The 19519-nt window shown below is 37.0% G+C and overlaps 1 protein-coding gene across 4 annotated transcripts in view; it reads right to left on the minus strand.

The window, feature by feature from the left end:
• Positions 1–19519, minus strand: part of CNTN6 (contactin 6) — a 281470-nt gene that overhangs the window by 111233 nt on the left and 150718 nt on the right. For all 4 annotated transcript variants that reach the window (XM_057705739.1, XM_057705741.1, XM_057705742.1 and 1 more), the window contains one exon: positions 10952–11047. In XM_057705739.1, coding sequence (XP_057561722.1) covers positions 10952–11047 — 96 coding nt within the window. The remainder of the gene's footprint in view (positions 1–10951; positions 11048–19519) is intronic.

A 19519-nucleotide genomic window follows, 5' to 3' on the forward strand; every position in this document is an offset into this window, starting at 1 on the left:
ATAGGTCGAATTGCTGTCGTGTTCATAAAGGGTTAAATGAAGCCCTCGCCATTGATGTCCAGAAGGCACAAGTAGGATTTGTGGCTGTTGGGGTTTACAGAATGCTGTTTGACTGTATTAAGATACAGTGAAGACCAGTCGAAACTTTAGAGCTACACCAGCAGAAGATTTATGAGACAATGAGTTTTCTATCAAGAGAGATGACCAAGCAGGCAATGGATGAGCATTGCTTGAGGTGTTGCAAAAAATATTTATTTTTGCAATGGATGTGAGAGAGGTGAAACCCATGTTTCTGTGAATGGTCTAGTCCACCCTCAACATTCCTTTGATATTTCTAAGACTCTATGCTTTTAGATCAACTATGCATAAATACAGTTCGCTTTTCATTTTTTTAAATACGCTTTGACATTCTTGTCCTTTTCCTGGGTATTGAATCTTTGTTTTCTTTTGCAAGTCCCTAACTGGAGTCTTGTCATTTCATGTGGTCTCTTGCTTCTAAGTTTCTTTACTGGCGTCCTTTGCTGTCTCACTTCTAAGCCTGTTGCTCTGTCTTCACCAGAGATGCTCAAAAGGTTTTGTTTGAAACTGGAGAGCCTTCTAGATAGTAAATTTGTCTTCAGTAGAAAGAGGAAGGAAAAATGTAGTTCAGATTTCCCTGTTGTCAATGACTCCTCATCTTTTGAAACTTCTGTGAAATAAAGATGAATCTTGGGCAAATTCCCAGGGCCATGTTCAGCTCAGGGATCTTTAATCAATACCTCTGTGGGGAGAGGAATAAGAAATAGCTCTCAAAATTCAAGGTAACCCTTTCACTTTACAGAAACTACATATTGCCACTAGTGTCCAAGAAATCTTTGTATTCTTTTCCCTATAATCTTGGGGCCAGAGACTGTAATTTTCATCTCTCCCTTGGTGAATTCATTTTTACCTTAGCTGCTAAAACTTTCCAATCTGTTCCTACATGTGGTGTATCTTTCTTCAATAGTGGGATATTTAGAGGCTTCTTGAAGAATGTAGTTCGGAAATAAGATTGCATAAGAAATAACTTAAAAAAAAAAAAACACGAAACCTAAGAAGCACTTCTATTTCATACCTGTTTCATCATTCCCACAATTTGTTACGTGAGACTAATTGGCTGTTGCTAATATGCCAGTTATATAGGGGAGGGTACTGGAGCTAGGAGTATAAATGTAATTTCCCAAAATCATACTGTTAACATGTAGAAAGGGGTAGAACTTGAACCTAGATCCTTCTGATGTCAAATTCTTTTTTCTTTCCTTAATACCACCTTTCTTCTTTTCTGTGTATCTACAACTGATCCTCTTTTTCTATGTCAATATACTCTTCATGGCTATACTTCCTCACCCTCAGATTTCCAAAACCCCAGCTCCCTGCATATCTGAACCTACTCACATCTAGGACAATTGTTCTCACCACCCATTCCCTGTCCTATCAGTACTGCCTGTTCTGGGTTTTATTTCCCCAGAATCTTGTACAATAGGTGATTAACCTGCTATTCTAAATTACTCTGACTTTCTTATAGCTACTATTAACAGGGAATAGAACACATTTGCAAAACCTGTGATAAGTAATTTTTCTCTCCAAAAAGGCCTCTCTAGAGCTGAGATTTTAAAACTTCAGTGTGCCTGAGAATCACCTGGAGGGCTCCACCCTCTGAGTTTCTCATTCAGTAGGTCTGGGGAGCAACCAGAAAATTTGCATTGCTAACAAATTCCCGGGGAGGGGGGGCGGCGCTGACACTAGGGAAGCTCTGCTTTGAAATTCACTGCTGTTAATGGTAAAACAGTCTCCTCAGCATGGTCACATAAGGAAGGGTTTGATAAACTGTGGTCACCTTGTATATTTGCCTCTGGGTGGTGTGTAGGAGGCTGGAGAAAAGGATGTTCCTCATTTCATAGATTCATGGAATGTCTGGGATGGTAGGGACCTGAGATTTCTTGCAGCCCAACCTCCTCATTTTACAGGCAAAGAAGGAGAAAGGAAGATTGCAGTAGCTCTGAGACTGGAATCCAGGTGTCCTTTTGTGCCCCTCTGTGAAGTGGTGAAGATATAAACTTGCAATCCCTTCCTGTCACTGTTATTTTTCATCCTACCCTGCTCCCTTCTCCCCATAGGCTGCCTCTTCCCCCTCATCCAAACAGCCAGACTGCAGTGGCGGCTTTTATCTTTTTTGTTCCATCATCAGCCACTGCCGTGCTTAATTTGTATATTTTTTAATGGGGAAAGAAGAAAAATACCTTGCAAATTGGAAGTTTAAAATCCTTCCCATTTGGCTTTTCTTAATTAAATGTATAATTCATGAGCCGCTTAAGTTGAAACCCCATTGAATTTTTAAGTATTTTCCCCACCACCTATGACATTTATCTGTTATTAATGATTGCGATGTATTTTCCCTGTGATGATTCAGCAGGAACATTACAACTGAATGATAATTGGTCGTCCCTGAACCATTGTCTGTAGTTTCACATTGACACCATCTTCTACAATTTTATTATTATTAGAAGTGGAAGATGTGCAGTAAGCAGTTGGAGACTATCTGCTGCTCTGTCAAGCATACAACAAATCCTGTTTTCCCCAGAGCATGAGTATGTTTTGACATCCTTTACAGCACTATATCTTGTACTGTGAAATTGATAATACAAACACAAAAGATATATGCAAGTATACTCATTATATGGGATGTAATTTTTATTAGAGGGGAAGCATCTCATGTGAAAGGAACCAGTAAAAATAAACACTGACTTTGAGAACTTCCATTGGCTTTGTAGAAAGGATCTCAACATTGGTAGCATGTTTCTTGAGGTAGAAAATAAATGAGTAGAAAAAAGAATTTGAAGCTTAGTGCTCAGATTTAGTGGCTAAATCCCCCCGTTGGAATATTCCAGTATGAGTGTACTTTACTGCAAACCTTGTATAGTGCTCCAGGGTTAAATGTGACTGGCTCTTAGGTGGTAAATCTTGGTTCTGCTAGCTCAGTGGTAAAGACCTAATCCAAGAATAATAATTCTTTTTCTGGGTTGAAGTCATTGATATTGGTGCTGAGCAAGTTTATGATGCAAGTCAGAAAACTGGGGAAGGGGAAGCTGAGACGAAGCGAGAGAGTAGCACAGACATATATATATAGTACCAACTGTTAAATAGATAGCCAGTGGGAAGTTGTTGTATAACAAAGGGAGTCCAACTCGAGGATGGAAGATGCCTTAGAGGACTGGGACGGGGAGGGTGGGGGGGGACTCGAGGGAGGGTGGGGGGGGAGTTGAGGGAGGGAGGAAATATGGGGATATGTGTATAAAAATAGATGATTGAACTTGGTGTACCCCCCAAAAATATAATAAATTTAAAAAAATCAAAAAATAAAATAAAAAAAAAAAGAAAAGAAAACTGCCCCAACACCTTTATAATCATGCCTATTTGAGTTCCCATTTTTTTCCACAATTACCGCTTGACCACCTAGATTTTATTCAGTCCCTTTTGATTTACAACACCTCCTGTTTGGAATCATGGAGATGACTGCCTTTGTGGCCTACCAACAACCACTAAGTAAAGGCCCTCTGAGTTCCTACGGTTGCTAGGTTCCAGTGAATTCCAGGAGAGCTTCTGTACTGGCAAATCTTCCTGAAGAAGGAATGAAAACCTAGCCAGCTTCTGAGTAAACTTCAGGGAATCCTCCAATTCTAAGGAGGCCTGGGCAAGTCATGGGGGAAAATCCACAAGAACTAGAATTCCCCTTTCCTCCACAATTTCCATCCTCCACGGTTGAGCTTAATAGAGTGAATGTAAGAGACGGGCTACACCAGTGATGCTCAACCAAGGATTATTTTGCCCACCTGGGGATATTTGTCAATGTCTATAGCCATTTTTCATTCTCACAATTGGGAGACGGGATGCTACTGGCATCAAGTGTATACAGGCAAAGGATGCTGCTAAATATCTTAACAAGGCACAGGACAAACGCTATAACAAGGAAATATCTCATCGTAAACTGTCAGTAGTGCTGATACTGAGAACCCCTGAGCCATACAGATGGTTACAGGCTATAACATGAAAGTTCTATTCGATGTGCTGAAAAGTAAAGAAAATGTTCTTCCTGGGAGTGAATGAGATTCTGAATGTGGAGAGAGGGGATGTGGAGCATGAGATATAGAGAAATAAACGTTGGGATTTTGGTCCTACATGGAGTGGGAGAGCCATAATCTTTCGGGTTCTAATACTATATACTACTTTTAGTCAAATCAATCCACCTCTCTGGATGGTGTTTACATATTCTCCAATAGAGATCAGAACACTAGCTGTCTCCTTGTATACTTTATTTAGTAATTATGAAGTGTCTGTTGTGGCCAGAGTATGCAGACAAAATTAGGCAGTAGAATAGATGCAGTGGTATTTAGATAGGATCCCTTGAACTCCAGATACATGATCTTGGCCAAGTTAGCACTAATTTCTTTAACACAGTTACTCAATTTGTAAATTGGAGAAATTTTTCTTGAAAGTGTTACATGAGTCGAGGTATACCATATGCTGAGCTGAACGCCCAGTGTATAGTAGGCAGTCATTATCTTTCCAATCATGTGGTGTTAAATACTATTTACATATGATAACTTCCAAATTTAGTTCTTCAACCCTTTCTCCCTAGACACATCAATTCAGCTGCCTCCTCGAAGCTTTCACTCTGAAGTTAGACATTTGAGAGTTAACATGTCTTAAAACAAACTCCTGATTTCCCCCATACCAAACCTGCTCCCCCTTTATTGGCCTCATCCCTGTTCATGGAACTCCATTCTTCCAGCTACTCAGCCTAAAGGCCTTGGAGTTATCATCTACTCCTCTCTTTTTATCACAATCTACATTTGATCTTTCAGGAAGTTAGTCAGCTCTACGCTCTAAATTTATCCTGAATGTGGCTACTTATCCACCTGTCCACTGCTATCATCCTGGTTTGAGCCACCATTAACTCTAACCTGAATCATCATAATCACCTTTTACCTGCTTATATTGTTGCCCCTTGGTGGTCTATTCTGCAGAACAAACTATTAAAACTGAAAGTCAGAGAAAGCGTGTCATTCTTCTGCTCACTATCATGCAACGCGTTCTAATGTCACTCACAGGAGAATCCAAAGGCTGTAAAATACCTTGAAAGTAGTGCTTACATCCTCTTCTACTTTCCTCTAGGTCTCACTCCTTTAGTTCTCTTTTCAAATGTCAGTGAAGGCTTCTTTGACCTCTGAGCAGACAACAGCAATGCTCATCCCTTTCATTTTTCTCCCTAGCTTTTATCATCATCTGCGATACTTATTTTTTTTATTTATTTGTTTACTGTAAAATAAATGGAACAAAGGACTTTGTTGCTTTGTTCTCCACCATATCCCTAAAACTCAGTAACATGAGTGGCACCTAGTAAGCACACAGTAAATATTTGCTGAGTGAATGTATAGAAGTTCAATAATGAGGATTATCATCCCTATTATTATTGCTATTATGCCAATGGGCCACTGTGGGGCCTATCTGCCTAAATATTTTACACGTTCAAGCAACATGCAAAAGTAATATTCACTGCCAATTTGACCTACTCACTAAGACACCACCAGTGTAATTTACTCCAGAAACAGCAAAAAAACAACAAACTAATTGGGAGGAAGGGGATATGAAAATTTAGCATGTTTTCTCAGTGTAATTGTCCTCTTTTATTCTATAACAGAATTTTGAGCCTTTGCTGAGAATGATTTTCAATTTAAGTTGAATTGTCAACATTTTTATTGATGCAAATAACAAATGCTGGGCTCCAACAACAGTGCTGTCTTTCTACTACAGACATAGATGCTCCAAACTACTGGCATAAATTCAATTGTTTTACAAACCTGAAAGTTGTATCTGAGGAGAGAATGGAACATTTCCTCTAAAACAAATTTTAAACCTACGATTTTTATGAGCCCAGGATTGAGAGTTTTATATCCAGACAATAAAGGGAAGGAATGTGCTTTATTTTTGATATGGTGAAACTACTATTTCACAGTGAAGGTGATTTTAATTATTTTAGACAACATATATCATTTCTACACTCTGTCATTTTTAAACAAAATTTCATGTGAGGCCAGGCTCTTTCACTGCACTCATGAAGATCTATTGACTGCTTATTTTCATATTCATCCAATAGCTTTGGCTTCAAGGGTTTTCTGTTCATTTCAAAAATTTAGACAAAACTCTGTTTTCAGTCCTGTTACAGGTAACTTCTGTAGAATCTTTGTTACAAGTGACTGAGACTCAACAAAAGCTCACCCTTGAGGTGAGACAGAACTCAAAGTGCAAAGACCTCTCTGTATAACAGTCCAAAGTCGACCTCAAGGCTGAGACCCCTCCCCCATATGAATTAGTAAAATAGATGGTATATTGCCTCTTTCTGTCACATGAACCTGTGTTTAGAGGAATGACCTTAGGAGCCTCCAGAGACATAATGGAGGAAAGGAAAGGGTTTTATTTAGCTGATTATCCAAATATTAGTTCTGCCAAGCACCAAGGAGCTAAGTAGGAGAATTGTATTTTTGTATTTTTGAAATATTGTGTTTTTCTGAAACGGATATCCAAATTAAGGATAAGAATTATAACAGATAATGGAAGGGATTGTTAGATATTGTGTGAAGATAAGGGAAGTCATGGACGACCAATGAAAGAGTTTAGGAGAAAGGAAAATGAGGTCTAATGGGAAATTAAGTGTTTCAATCCTATGTGTTCTTTCCACCAAACATTCAGTAAAACTTACATTTTCTGAAATATTTTGGAGTTACATATTTTAGGAGGATGGAAAGGAGGGATGAGTCTGCCTCTACTAGCATAAATTCAGTCACATTCATGGAGCTTATCTCTCGTTAGGAAGTAGGATTAAGGAAGAAAATACACTTCTCAGAGTATAAGGAATGGTTCCTGTTTTGTTTCCAAATATCACATTTCTAAGAGATACAGCAGAACGTGCCAGTTTTGTGTTCTGGCATTATTGCCTAGGTGCCTTTTCTCTTCCACTGTAGGTACCTCTCTTCTAGAATAACCTTTATCTGTAAATGCTCCCTTCCTAGATGAGTAGTACATCTGCATTTGTGGTTGCCCTAAAAGTTGTGTAGGAAGCATCCACAAAAACGAATACTCTGCATTCAGGTCTCCTTTGGTTTATTTGAAAGAAAGGATATCCGTATGGCAATTATTCTATTTCATTGTGTTGTGACCAATCATTTCTGTGGGAATCCATTTACACACTTTTTTTCTTTTTTTTGGTCCTGGAGCTATTCATTGCTGGGTAAATTTATAGGATTCTGCCTAGTTGATAATTTTTCTTACTCTCCTATAGTTTTTTTTTTTTAATATTATAAAGCACACTGAAATGTATTTGATAGTCCTTGTTAAGAAAAAAATTGCAAGTTTTTTGTGACTACACTAGAGAGAAAGCATAAAGAATTCAGGATGTTCTGATAATATCATGTTTAATATGATTTCTCCCTTGTTATTGAACAACTTGAGGGATTCACTGCTGCTGACTAGGTACATAGAGAAAGGCAACAGGACCAAATTGTCCAAAAAATGATGTAAAAATTTCAGCCCCTATGGTCTTCTATCACTGTGAAATCTGTAGTACTTTTCTTTATGAGAAGCTTTATTAATATATACAGTGAGTCTTTGCTTTTCACACACCAGATATAAAAGCCATTTGGCCATGCCAACATTTGCTCCATCCTGCCCTGCTAACTTCCTCTGCCCCAATTAGTATATTTCTAAGGCATGGTTTTGAGACTGCCAAGTGTGCAAGCAAATATGGAGCCTTTAGAGAGATGGAAATAAATGAAGGAAAAATTTTGTAAGGTATGTTATAGTTGACAGAATTCTAAAATACCCCCCATTGACCCCTGCCCACCATCTGAGCATGATGGGATTAATGAATATGGTGAGATTTCACTTTCATGATTAGATTAGATTAGATGGCACAGTTGACTTGGAACAGTGACTTTATCTTTGATGGAGCTGACCTATTCAGGTGAGCCCTTCCTGGGATGGGATGCTTCTTGGCTAGAGAGATTTGAAGTATTAGAGGGAATTGATGCAAAGGAGATTCTCTGTTGCTGGTTTTGAAAACAGAGGGACATGTGGCAGCTTCTGGAAGATGAAAGTGGCCCTCTACAGCTGGGCCAGAAGGAAATGGGGACCTTAGACCTACAACTGTAAGGAACTGAATTCAGCCAACCACCTGAAGGAGCTTAGAAGTAGATTCTTCCTCAGACGCTCCAGAAAAAAACAATGTCATCTGGTTATGACCTTGACTATTCTTGACCTTGACTATATTCTTCCAAGGACAAATTACAGGCAAAGGTAGACAATATCTGTCTCTAGAGTTGGTCCACTTCAAACCAGCTGTCCACTAATCCAATTTAAATGTTATCAGACCAGTGTGGTTCTCTTGTTTCTTGAGGTCTTTCTTGGCACAAGTCACCTTCACAAGAAGGTGAGGCAGGAAAAGAAGAATAAGAAATTGTTTTAATGAGCCAGTTAAAGACACTCTCAGGGCTCTTAACATAGCTGAAGGTGTAAGATTCTTGAAACTAATAAGTTTAAGAATCAACCATAGAATCTTATCCATAGGCAGTTTTTGAAGTCAGAAAGTCCTTGGAATCCTGCCTTTATTTACTAACTGAAAAATGACTTACTTAGTCTATCTGAGTCTCAATTTCCTCATTTTAAAATTTTTATTCTTGTTGATTGGAATAGTGGGAAAGAGAAAATAAATGGAAAGTCTCATAGTGCTTGCTGATAGTGACAATTCAACAACTGTTAGTTCTTATTACTATTATTAACACTTCATTGAATTAATTTAATGAATTCATGATTCTATTAATACTTTAATTAATTAATGACTATTTGTATGATTGGAGCAAAAGGTGTCTTCACTATTTCCCTAAGTTTTGATCTGAGAGAGCTATAAGGGACAAAGAAACAGTATTCCAGCTTTTCTGCCTTTGTAGAGATGCTGAAGCCATGACTCTCAGGAAGAAAATTCTTGGAATACCTGAATGAAGTCAATATTGACAGATACTTTTGAAATGCTCCTAGAATATTACATATTACATAATAGAGTTTGTATCACGCAAGTTTGCCATAATTTGCATGCAACAGGGATTCATTATTCAGTTATAATGGTCTTAATTGAAGGCAGGTTTTGTATATCTGTGACTTAATCTAATGGCATTAAGCACAAAGGCACTATTACAATGAAGGCCTTACCTGCTATAAAAGGTCAACATATACTTCCTCATTGGTAGGTGACAAGGTGACAGGGAAAGTTTCTTCTGTTTGTTGGCCTTTTAAAAATATATGACACTCATTTTGAAATATTCTACATGTCTGTTATTCCTATTTAGAGTGAAAAAAGTTAAAAATAATCTTCTGTTCTGTCAATCCTCTTTGACCAATGTCAGAGTATAAAATGACATAGACTGACAGTACAAACAAACATGATTTGCATGTATTGACATCTTAGATTATGGTACTGGAAAATAATTTTCTATTGTTAAAAAATAAGCATCATTAAATATTTGTGTTCTCTGGAATAATATTATTTTATCTCATATAGTATTGAAAGTTTTGTAACTCTTCCCTAATATTTCAGGTGAGCATGACATATCACTCTGTAATAATATTGCATAAAAATATTGTTAACTTCCAATTAGTTTTTTTTTCTTTTTGTGTCAGTATTTCTTGAGGTTATATAAAAATGAAAGCAATGACAAAAATACTTTCAATTTTTTAAAGTATCATATATAAGATTTTCTTTATTATTAGAAGAAAAGTTGCTTTCATTTTATTTTTAAATATTTGTCCATCTGTTTCCCAAAATCCTCCTGTTCCAAAGTGGAAATCAACTATAACAGAGGCAGTGGTGGTTAAGGGCTGCCCAGGGTCTGGGACCCGGACTGCCTGGGTTTGAAGCTTGGTTTCACAACCTACCAGCTGCATGATGTGGGACTAATTACTTAACCTCTCTCTACCTTAGTGTTCTCATATGTAAAACAATAATCATTATAGTATCTTCCTTGAGTAGTTGTACAGATTTAAAAAGTTAATACATATAAAGTATTTAGATCTACATTATGTAAGTAATTGGCTATTATTATTAAGCTAACTATAATATAGTCAGTATGATATCACATTGTACTAAATGAAATGACATTATGGATATTTTTACACTGACTCCTCCAGGATCACAGTCGGTCGAGAATCTACTAAATTGTACTAAACTATACAGAATTTGAGAAAATGCAGCCCCAAGGGGGTGAGAATCAGTGGATGGTTTAGATCCCTGGCAACAGGCTAGTTCACTGGCTAACCCGGATTCTTCCAAAGTAGAGAATGGCATTATTGCTTGATTTTCACCATTGCTAGGAGACATTCTGATTCAGTGCCATCCAATATTTGCTTCCAATTAAAGGGGTATCTTTCCTCTTCAGTAGTTACAGTGAGGTTGCCAAAATGAGTGTTGGAATTCGCTTCTCTATAGAGCCCAAGAGTAAAAATAAAATAACAGTCTTAGCTTTCTTCTTTAAATAAAATACTAGGCATTAAATTAATCAATTTACATTCAGTAGCTCATTTAACATTCATAACAATACTGCAATATAGGTATTAGTTAGCATCTCTACAGTTGAGGATACTGAGCCTAAAAAGGTTAAACAAATTGTGCTTTGTCAAGCAGGGTGACAAGCACCAGATTACAGCTGTGTTAGTTTTGCTGTGCTATAATTTGGATTAGGACTGTTTGGATGCAGCAGGATGAACCAGAGGAACTACCATGGTCCCTTAGATTTGATGAAAGGCTACCATTGGCTCTAAGAACTGATGTGCCTACTTTATCTCCTGAGTGGTCATATTAATGGTGTGACCCTGAATAGCCCCACCATACCTCCAAAGTGTGGCGGTGGGCCACAGAGAAGCACCACGCCTTGACCTTCTCGGACGGACACTGTGCTTCTTGTTTTGGTTTCAAAGTCTTCAATATCTTGAAAAACAAAGAAAAACCGGTTTAGGACAATTTGTTTCGCAGAAAAAAATTTTTAAGGAGAAAAACTTATTGTTAACAGTAATGAACTTTCACACTTGTCTGACCAGAAGATTTAGTTGATGATCAATTCCTGTGCACTGAGTATAGCTCTCAAATTTTTGTCTTTCCTTCTTTTATTTTAATACAGTTAAAGAGAGTATATGATAAAGACATTTACTAAACATCACTGTTTACTTTTATTCTCCCAGGCAGCCTGTAGCCCAACAGGAAATCTTTCAAACCCTGCACATATTTACTTGCCCAAGGAAGGTGTAGCTTAAAAATGGTATATGGCAAGTTTGCTGCAGTCTTCTAGCATCTAAGATTAATAGTAACCATTTTCATGTGGGGATGAAGTCTGTGAGAATTTAACATGGGATGTAGTGAGGGAAAGAGTTTTACTTGACTGAACCAATGAGAAGAAAGGTATATTTTCTAATTTCTCTTGATCTACTCCTTCACAAAGCAGCTTCGTGGTCTTATTTGGAGTGTTGTAATTTTCTACAACACTAAAGAATTGCAGACATTCAGTGTTGAAAGAGAGCTTACTAGCTATCTTGTTAACCTATCCATCTGAGTTATAAATCATTCAGTATTCCTAGAAAATATCACCCAGCCTCCAGGAAGGGCTAAATTGTATAACTTGTCTGAACCTTAATTTCTTCACCTGTAAAATTCCTTTCATTCATTCATTTATTCATTCAGTGATTTAACAAATTTGTATTGAACCCCTATTAAAAGATAGGAAGGGTATTAGGGCAGAAGATGTATTGGCAAATAAAACAGATACGTACCTTGCCCTTATTGTGCTTACTAACAGGGAAAGTAGAAAACCAATAAAATTTTTTTAAAATCATACACACGCACATATATAAAAATTTACACATTGTGAAAAGTGTTGCATTGTGGTGTGGAGACTGCTAGTTTTCTACCAAAATCTTCTCTTTTCTAACCAAAAGATACAGTACATTTCCCAGACATCTTTGCAGCGAAATAGAGCAAGCAGAAACTTCACATGTTGTGAAAACTCCACCTATTGTGTTTGAGAGGAACTATCCAAGAAATTTGATGTTCTCCACCTACCCACTCAGTTTCACTACCATCTAGATGGCGAATGACCTGAGAAATATTGAAGATGAAAGACCGATAGCCTGGGTACTTTGAGTGACTGCATGCAGTGGAACCACAGCTGACCTTGACCACCTACTTTGGATTATTATATTAGATATTAGTAAACTTCTGTCTTGTTTGAGGCATTGGAGGGGGAGATTCTCTTTGCTATAGCAGTTTAACTTTTTACCCTAAGACATCTTGTGAAGGAAGAGTGCTGATCTGATGGATGAGAAGACAGCCATGCAATGATAATATGGAACAGGGAAAGAATCCCTTGCAGAAAGAAAAGCAGGACTAAAGACCTAGATGTGAAAAATGTCAGGGATGTTTCATGATATTGAATGGAAGCATGTATTGGGCAAGGTTTAACGAGACTGCAGTAGTAATCAGGACATTGTGAGCTATAATATCACATTTAAATTATATTAAAAGTACAAATAGAATACCTGGAAACAACTTTATATAATACATCAGTGCAAAAATTGAATAATATCTGAAATGTTCATAAATGTCACGCCATCAGTGATTACCAAAAAATTTACCAAATCTAAAGAATTGAGTTGGAAATTTCTTGAAAAGTATGTCATACAGTTAAGTAAGAAAACAAAATTGCAAAATATTACTGTGACACTATCCCTTTATGGAAGAAAAAAGGTAAAAACCTAAATATGAGCATCTCTTTAAATTGATTTAGAAAAAATTATAGAATGATTTTTTTTTTTTTACCTTGGTTGTCTCAGTGGTGTGGATGGTAGATGTGGATGTGGAGATAATTACATTTTTATTTACACCTCTCTTTATCTTTTAAAATATTATAAACATTTTTAATAATGTGTGTATTTTTTTGTTTGCCTATTTTTCACAACTTTACTTTGGTATAATTGAAATAAATTATTGGTATGATTTAGAAGAATTAAGGAGTTCTATTTTGGATATCCTAAATCTGTATTATCCATGAGCTACCTAAGTGACAATATCATGTAGGCTAGGAAACATATGATCCCTGAATTCAGAGAAGAGACGAGGTCCAGATTTATAAGAATAGATTTTGTCAGCATATAGGTAGTATTTAAAACAATAGAAATGGATATAATCCCCATAGAATGACTCCCAAACTTTTGACATGAGCAAATTGATAGACAGTCATCTAGGATCAAATGCTGAAAATCTTCGATATTTAGAGGTAGAGTAGAGGACTATGGATGAAGAAAGAAAGAAGGAAGGAGGGAAGGAAGGAAGGGGAAGGGAAGGGAAAGAGGGAGGGAAGGAGGGAAAGAGGGAAGGGAGGGAGGAAGAAAAAAAGAGAGAGAAGAAAAGCAGAATGTAGAAAGCAGCATCTAGGACATGGGATAAGATGTGGATAGAAACATCTTATTGGATTAGACGACATTATGCTCACATGTGATCTTGACCAGAAGAATTTCACTGGCATTATGGGGACGAAGCCAAAGTGATTTGAGGAGTAAATAGTAGGTAGTGGATAAGGACATGGAGATCACAGGCATGCAAGCTCTTTAGAGTTGGCTATGAATGGGAGATGAGATTTAGGGAGAGCAGGGAAGGGTTTGGAAGGTGGGGGTACTAAAATGATATAAAGGATCAAGTAAAGAAAGAGACTGATGATTTTGGACACAGGTTAGGGTGAAGTCCTTGAAAAGCCAAAAAAGTGGTAATCAGAGCCCTCACGAAAGGACTGACCTTTGTAAAGCAGGGAGGAATCAAGACAAAAGGTATATGTGCTGATACAACACGGACTGCAAAGTTGTGTGTTGGATAAAGTTTTTGGCAATAGTTTCAAATTTCTCAATGAAACTAATGGGAGAGTGTTGGGAAGAGCAGTTAGAGAGGTAGAAGATGCAATAAACATACCTACTTAGCAGGGTTGTTTGGGGGATTAAATAACATAACGAACTTGAAGTATCTAGAAAACAGCCTAAAATACAGTAGGTACTTTTGATATGTTGTAACTACTATGATTACAACATAACAAGTGATTAGGGCATACCATTACATTTTCCTCTAGCCAATACAAAGTTCAGATACACTAATCTAAATACAAGTGAAATGGCACATTTTACTTCTAATAAAGTATTTTGTAGTTGGACAATTCAATTTGTTTGTGGATCAAAACATCCACACTGTTTATCTTTTTAAATAATATTATTTCCGAAGTAAGTGTTCTTTTCATACACTTTGCTTCCTGCTTATGAAAAGTAAAAGAATTCTATAAAATAAATGCACTAGATCTGATATGTAAATTTAATAACTCATATATTCTCTATTTTTAATAATGAAAATATTTGTCCAAGATGGACACTGCTTCTTCCCAACTAAATCCCTTTTCCTTCCTCTTCAGCAGTCATTAGCTTTGCACGTGCTTAAGACCTGGAGTGACATGTATGTTTCTTCTAGAGGATTTTTAAACAAATATGCCCCCTTTCTTCTTTGGCGGTAAAATGACTAACTAAATCAGCCTACATGTGCTGGTACCGTTGATATAAATTATTGCCTTGACTTGGGTTCACATCAGTTTACATGTGATTCATTAAGAATCAGGCTAACAAACTGTATTTAAAACCAAAAATCAATATATTGATTGTTTCTATTTCTAGCAGTAATAATAGCTGAGGATCTTAAGGTTTTTTTTTTCCCTTACTGTTATCATTGAAAGGTCCCACTAAATTGTCATGACTTTTTTTTTTTAATGTACTTTTTATATTCGAATAGATTTAGATTCACGGAAAAGTTGCTAACATAGCAGTTCCCAAATATCCTGCACCCAGTTCCTCCTATTACTGTATCTTACATTATATGATCCATTTGTCACAATTAATGAACCAATACTAGTATATTATTAACCGTAATTCATACTTGATTTAGATTTCTTTAGTCTTTAAAGTCTTTTTTCTGTTCTTCATAGGATCAGTCCTATATTTCATTTAGTCGTCATGTCTCGTTTTGGCTGTGACAATTTCTCAGACTTTGTTTTTGATGACCTTGACAGTTTTGATGAGTATGGGTCAGGTATTTTGTAGAATGTCTCTTTTATTTTTTTAGGTGTATGTTAGTACCTAATCTTTATTGGAGAGTTTGTACATTTTTATTTTTTTATTTTTTTGGGGGGTACACCAAGTTCAATCATCTGTTTTTATACACATATCCCCATATTCCTTCCCTCCCTCAACTCCCCTGTCATGACTTTTTAATGGTCACAAAAACAAAAACTGTCACAAAGGAGCAATGAGAAATGGAATGAGTCTATGAAATTAACAAGCTTTCTATTAAATTCTCTCAGTGTCACGTTGTCAGTGTTCTACTCTTACAGTAACATCAATCATGTTCTCAGTGTTAATCAGAAGTCATTATAACACACTCTTGATAAGACCATGGATAGTTTAATATATTCTGTGTTCACTTCCACTTAAATAGCATCCACTTGTAACAATTTCTCCATGCCTTTTATGATTACAATGGGGTTTCTATTAGCTGACATGAAAGGAAATCAAATTCTTTCAAAAGTCACCCAAGCTCAGTTAGCAATCGAAACAGTCATTTGAAAATAGTATTAGTTCACAGGTTTTAATTAATAATTCAGATTTCAAAACTGTTTAATAGCACAGACATCATAGACAAGATCTAATTTGGCCTTATTTAAATTGTGTCATTTCATGTGAATGTACTTTGAACAAGATCTGTTTTAAGTATCCAACCTGTATTTCAGGTACGTTTCTGCTAGCCAGAAACATGATATAATTCAGATTATTTTGAAGCAAGGTTCACTGAAGGTAGCCATACAAGCATCCAATGAAATCTTCTTGCTCTGTAAGACCTTTAAAAACTCCAGATTTATTCTTCTATAAGGAGAGGCCAGAGAGAACCACCCTTTCCTATTTTTGTCCTATCCATTTTTTGCCTAAGAGAAAAATAGCTTAGTGTGAGATCATTCCCTGAGATGGTCTCAAATTCTATAATATTTGGAGAAATTCCCGTAAACCACAAAGGTGACCTGCCCAGGCTGTCCTTGTGCTCAAGGTACAAGTCCTGCCATGCTGGTTGCTATTAAAGACCCCTATTGTCACAGTTGCTCTCATTAAGCCATTCTGATGACCAGGGCTTATCGGATCCTGTGGTTTTATTGCTGGTTTTGGAGGAAGCATTTGGCAGGAGCATAAGCAAAAATGCAGTCACAAACAAGGCTCTGTCCCAAAGGCCAGCAGGAAGTGCCTGAGAATGGCCCGTAAAATGAGCTTTAAAGAATTACTAGGCCATATGCTCTCTCCTGGAGCAACCAAGGTGCAGTGTAGGGAAAAGGGCCTCCAAAATGTACTTAAAATTAAGTTCAAGCTACACTAAGTATTGTAACATCTAATTGTAAGGAGGGTACATCTTTGCAGCTGCCACGTGTGGGAATGAATCTCAGCCCAATTAAAGCGAGAAAACAGTGAATTCACTGCCAAGACCTGAGGATCACAATCAGCGGATGTGCTTGGCAGTGCCTGCCCCTGTCGCAGAAGGAGGCTAGTGGTTTGCCAACTCTCATAAACTGGGGAGGAGGCTGCGGGTACCCAGAGTTTATTGACCCCGACCAAGAGAACAGCACCTGAAAAGACAGGGATGGGAAAAAATATTCACCAGGAAAAGCTCTATGCTTCAAGCAGGACATGGTGTAGCTGAGTTGTCCAAAGTAAAAATAATACTGTTAATTGGATCTTTCTCTATTTGCTATGCATGAATTATTTTGTTTTAGTGTTTTAAATCTTTTTTATTTTTCTTTCATATATCAAGAATAACTACTACGTGCCGGATACTCAGTGAAGCAGTTTCATTGAATCTTCATGATGACCCTGGAATGTAGGTACCAATGTCACATTCATTTAACAAAGGAGAAAACTGAGGTTCATAGGGGATCAGCAACTAACTGAAGACCACACAGTTTCTACTTGTTAAGATAGAATTGAAAAGGAGATAGTCTAGTTGCAGGGCCTCACACTCTCAAACATCACGTTTTTCTGCTTTCCAGATGTTAACTGGGGTCTCCCTGCCACTTACAGCATATTAAATTGGCATAAACTGCCACTCATGTTCAAACAAACACACAAAAGCTCAGTGCCTTTCCAAAGAGTTCTGCAAATTCCTGGATTGGGGTGGGGAGTGCTGTATTGTTAGGTTTAAGAAATAGCTTCCTTTCTAATATCCTTACTCCTCTGAATCCTTTTTTTTCCCCTCCCTGTGTGTTTCTTGATTTTTCTCCATCTGCCTGTCCCTGCAAACCAGGAACTCAGCCCCTTATCTTGACCTACATACAGAGGTATATGCCCTCCACACACACACACACTCACTCACTCACAAATTTGAAGCACCACCATTATCATATTTTGTACCTATGTTGTCAAGCTTATTGATTTAGTAAGATGTGATCCAAACATCTTAAAATCAAATATTACATATTTAATTCTTAAAAGTTCTTTAGCTCCTCCCTTCTGTTGCTTATGTCTGTTCTCTCTCTCTCTCTTCTACAATGTCCTCACTGCAGTCCTGTCTTTGAAGAGCAAAGGGAATCAAAATATTTCCACTTCTACTGTAAGAACGTTCACCTCCCTCAAGCTCCTACTACCAAACTCAGAAATAGATGGATCTGCCCTGCTTCACACTGCTTATAAGTAAAGAAAATAAAATGTAATTCCAACTATTGTTGCTCTAGAGGGCATTTGTTTAACTGCCTGGCTTAACTGCCTCTCTAACTAGAGGTTCACCCAAGGCTTAACTACCTCTCTAACTAGTGTCTAATCCTAGACATGGACCATATGATCTGCCCCCAGACAAGAGACAGTGCTCATTTTCTCTTTTTCCACACTTCAAAAGCAATTTCAGTTATGTGTTACTTTGAGGACATTAAATCTGATTTTCAGCTCTAAGATTTCTTTTACCCTGCTCCTGGCTTTCCACCAATCAAATATTCTTTTCCCCCTTTGCAAATCCTGCTGAAGAAGTTTCAGCATTGAGAGCTGTGCTGGAGTAAATAGGACTGAGGAGCCCGTGCTCACCTTCATGATGCAGTTCTCACGTTGGAGGTACGTGTTTTGTTTTCACCTATGGCAAAAACATCTTGTTGAATGAGGAGAAGCTGATACTCTGCCCAGTGAACTGGAAATGGTGAAAGATACCAAGAATAATTCTCTAGTTCTGCATTAGTTTTGCAGACTTCCCAGATATATGTAACTTTTGCAATCAAAGTACTCTTTTTGAATCTCAAGACATTACAATAAGGTGATTCTGAATTCATATCTCCATTAATTTTCCCCTTGGAAGAGGACCACTCATGGAGAATACCAAAATTGTTCGTGTTACAATTTCCTGTTTCTTGGGTGGTTTTGAATAAACTGAAGTTCTTGGTACTGTAATTAATTTTCCCAGGCCTTTATTAAGCGGTATACAAAAATATCTCTACTTTGACCTGTTTCATTTTCCACTATCATTTTCAAGATGCTATATACTCAGTTATAGAGTTTGTGATATTACTCTGTTTCCTAGCACAACTCAGTAAAATAACATGACATAACCTAATAAAGCACAATGCTATTGCCATATTCTGTAAAAGAGGCAATAGCTAAGTCTCGATATTGGACATAAATTTGGAATGGTAATATGCAAGCAGGAAGTAAAGAGATATTTTAAGAGATTCTGGTGTCAAATCCATTTACAATCCAAGTTAAAATTCCTCCTTTTTTGGTGTAAAAGAATTTTCATAAAAATTCATAAATAAATGGAGAGCAAATGAGTCCTTTCTTGCTTTCCTGAGAATAATGAATCCACTGAGAACCATTTTCTTATGGTATTTAAGAAAAAATATATAGGATAATAGAAGTGGGGTAATAGTTTTTTTCTATCAGCCCAGCATCAAGGTTTTCAAAGAGAAAAGTGTTTTATTAACAGAACAAGTAAATGTGAAATAATTGGTCTATTATAATATACATGTAAGCCTGGATTTGGATTTCTATAAATGGACTCATTTGTCTTACTAATGGTGGTAAGAGCAGTGTCAGCTATGGCTGAAAAAAAAAAGTTCTAGCCATGACCTGTCCTAGTCTTGCTTATAAAGTTTGCATATTCCCTGTAGTTAAAACTAAGTGAGTGAAAGAGAAGCAGAAGTGAAGGATGGAATGATGTAAGTTTGATAGTGCAGGATAGACTAGGATGTCAGATTACTGAAAAGTGCAGATCTTCAGTGTTTCTGAAAAGAAAAGAAGCAATTTAAGTAGGCATGCAAAGATTAAATAACACGCTGATGAATTCTGCACCAGGTAATTAGTGATGGAA

The sequence above is a fragment of the Hippopotamus amphibius genome, chromosome 13, assembly GCF_030028045.1.
Source record: "Hippopotamus amphibius kiboko isolate mHipAmp2 chromosome 13, mHipAmp2.hap2, whole genome shotgun sequence".
Taxonomy (NCBI): Eukaryota; Metazoa; Chordata; class Mammalia; order Artiodactyla; family Hippopotamidae; genus Hippopotamus; species Hippopotamus amphibius.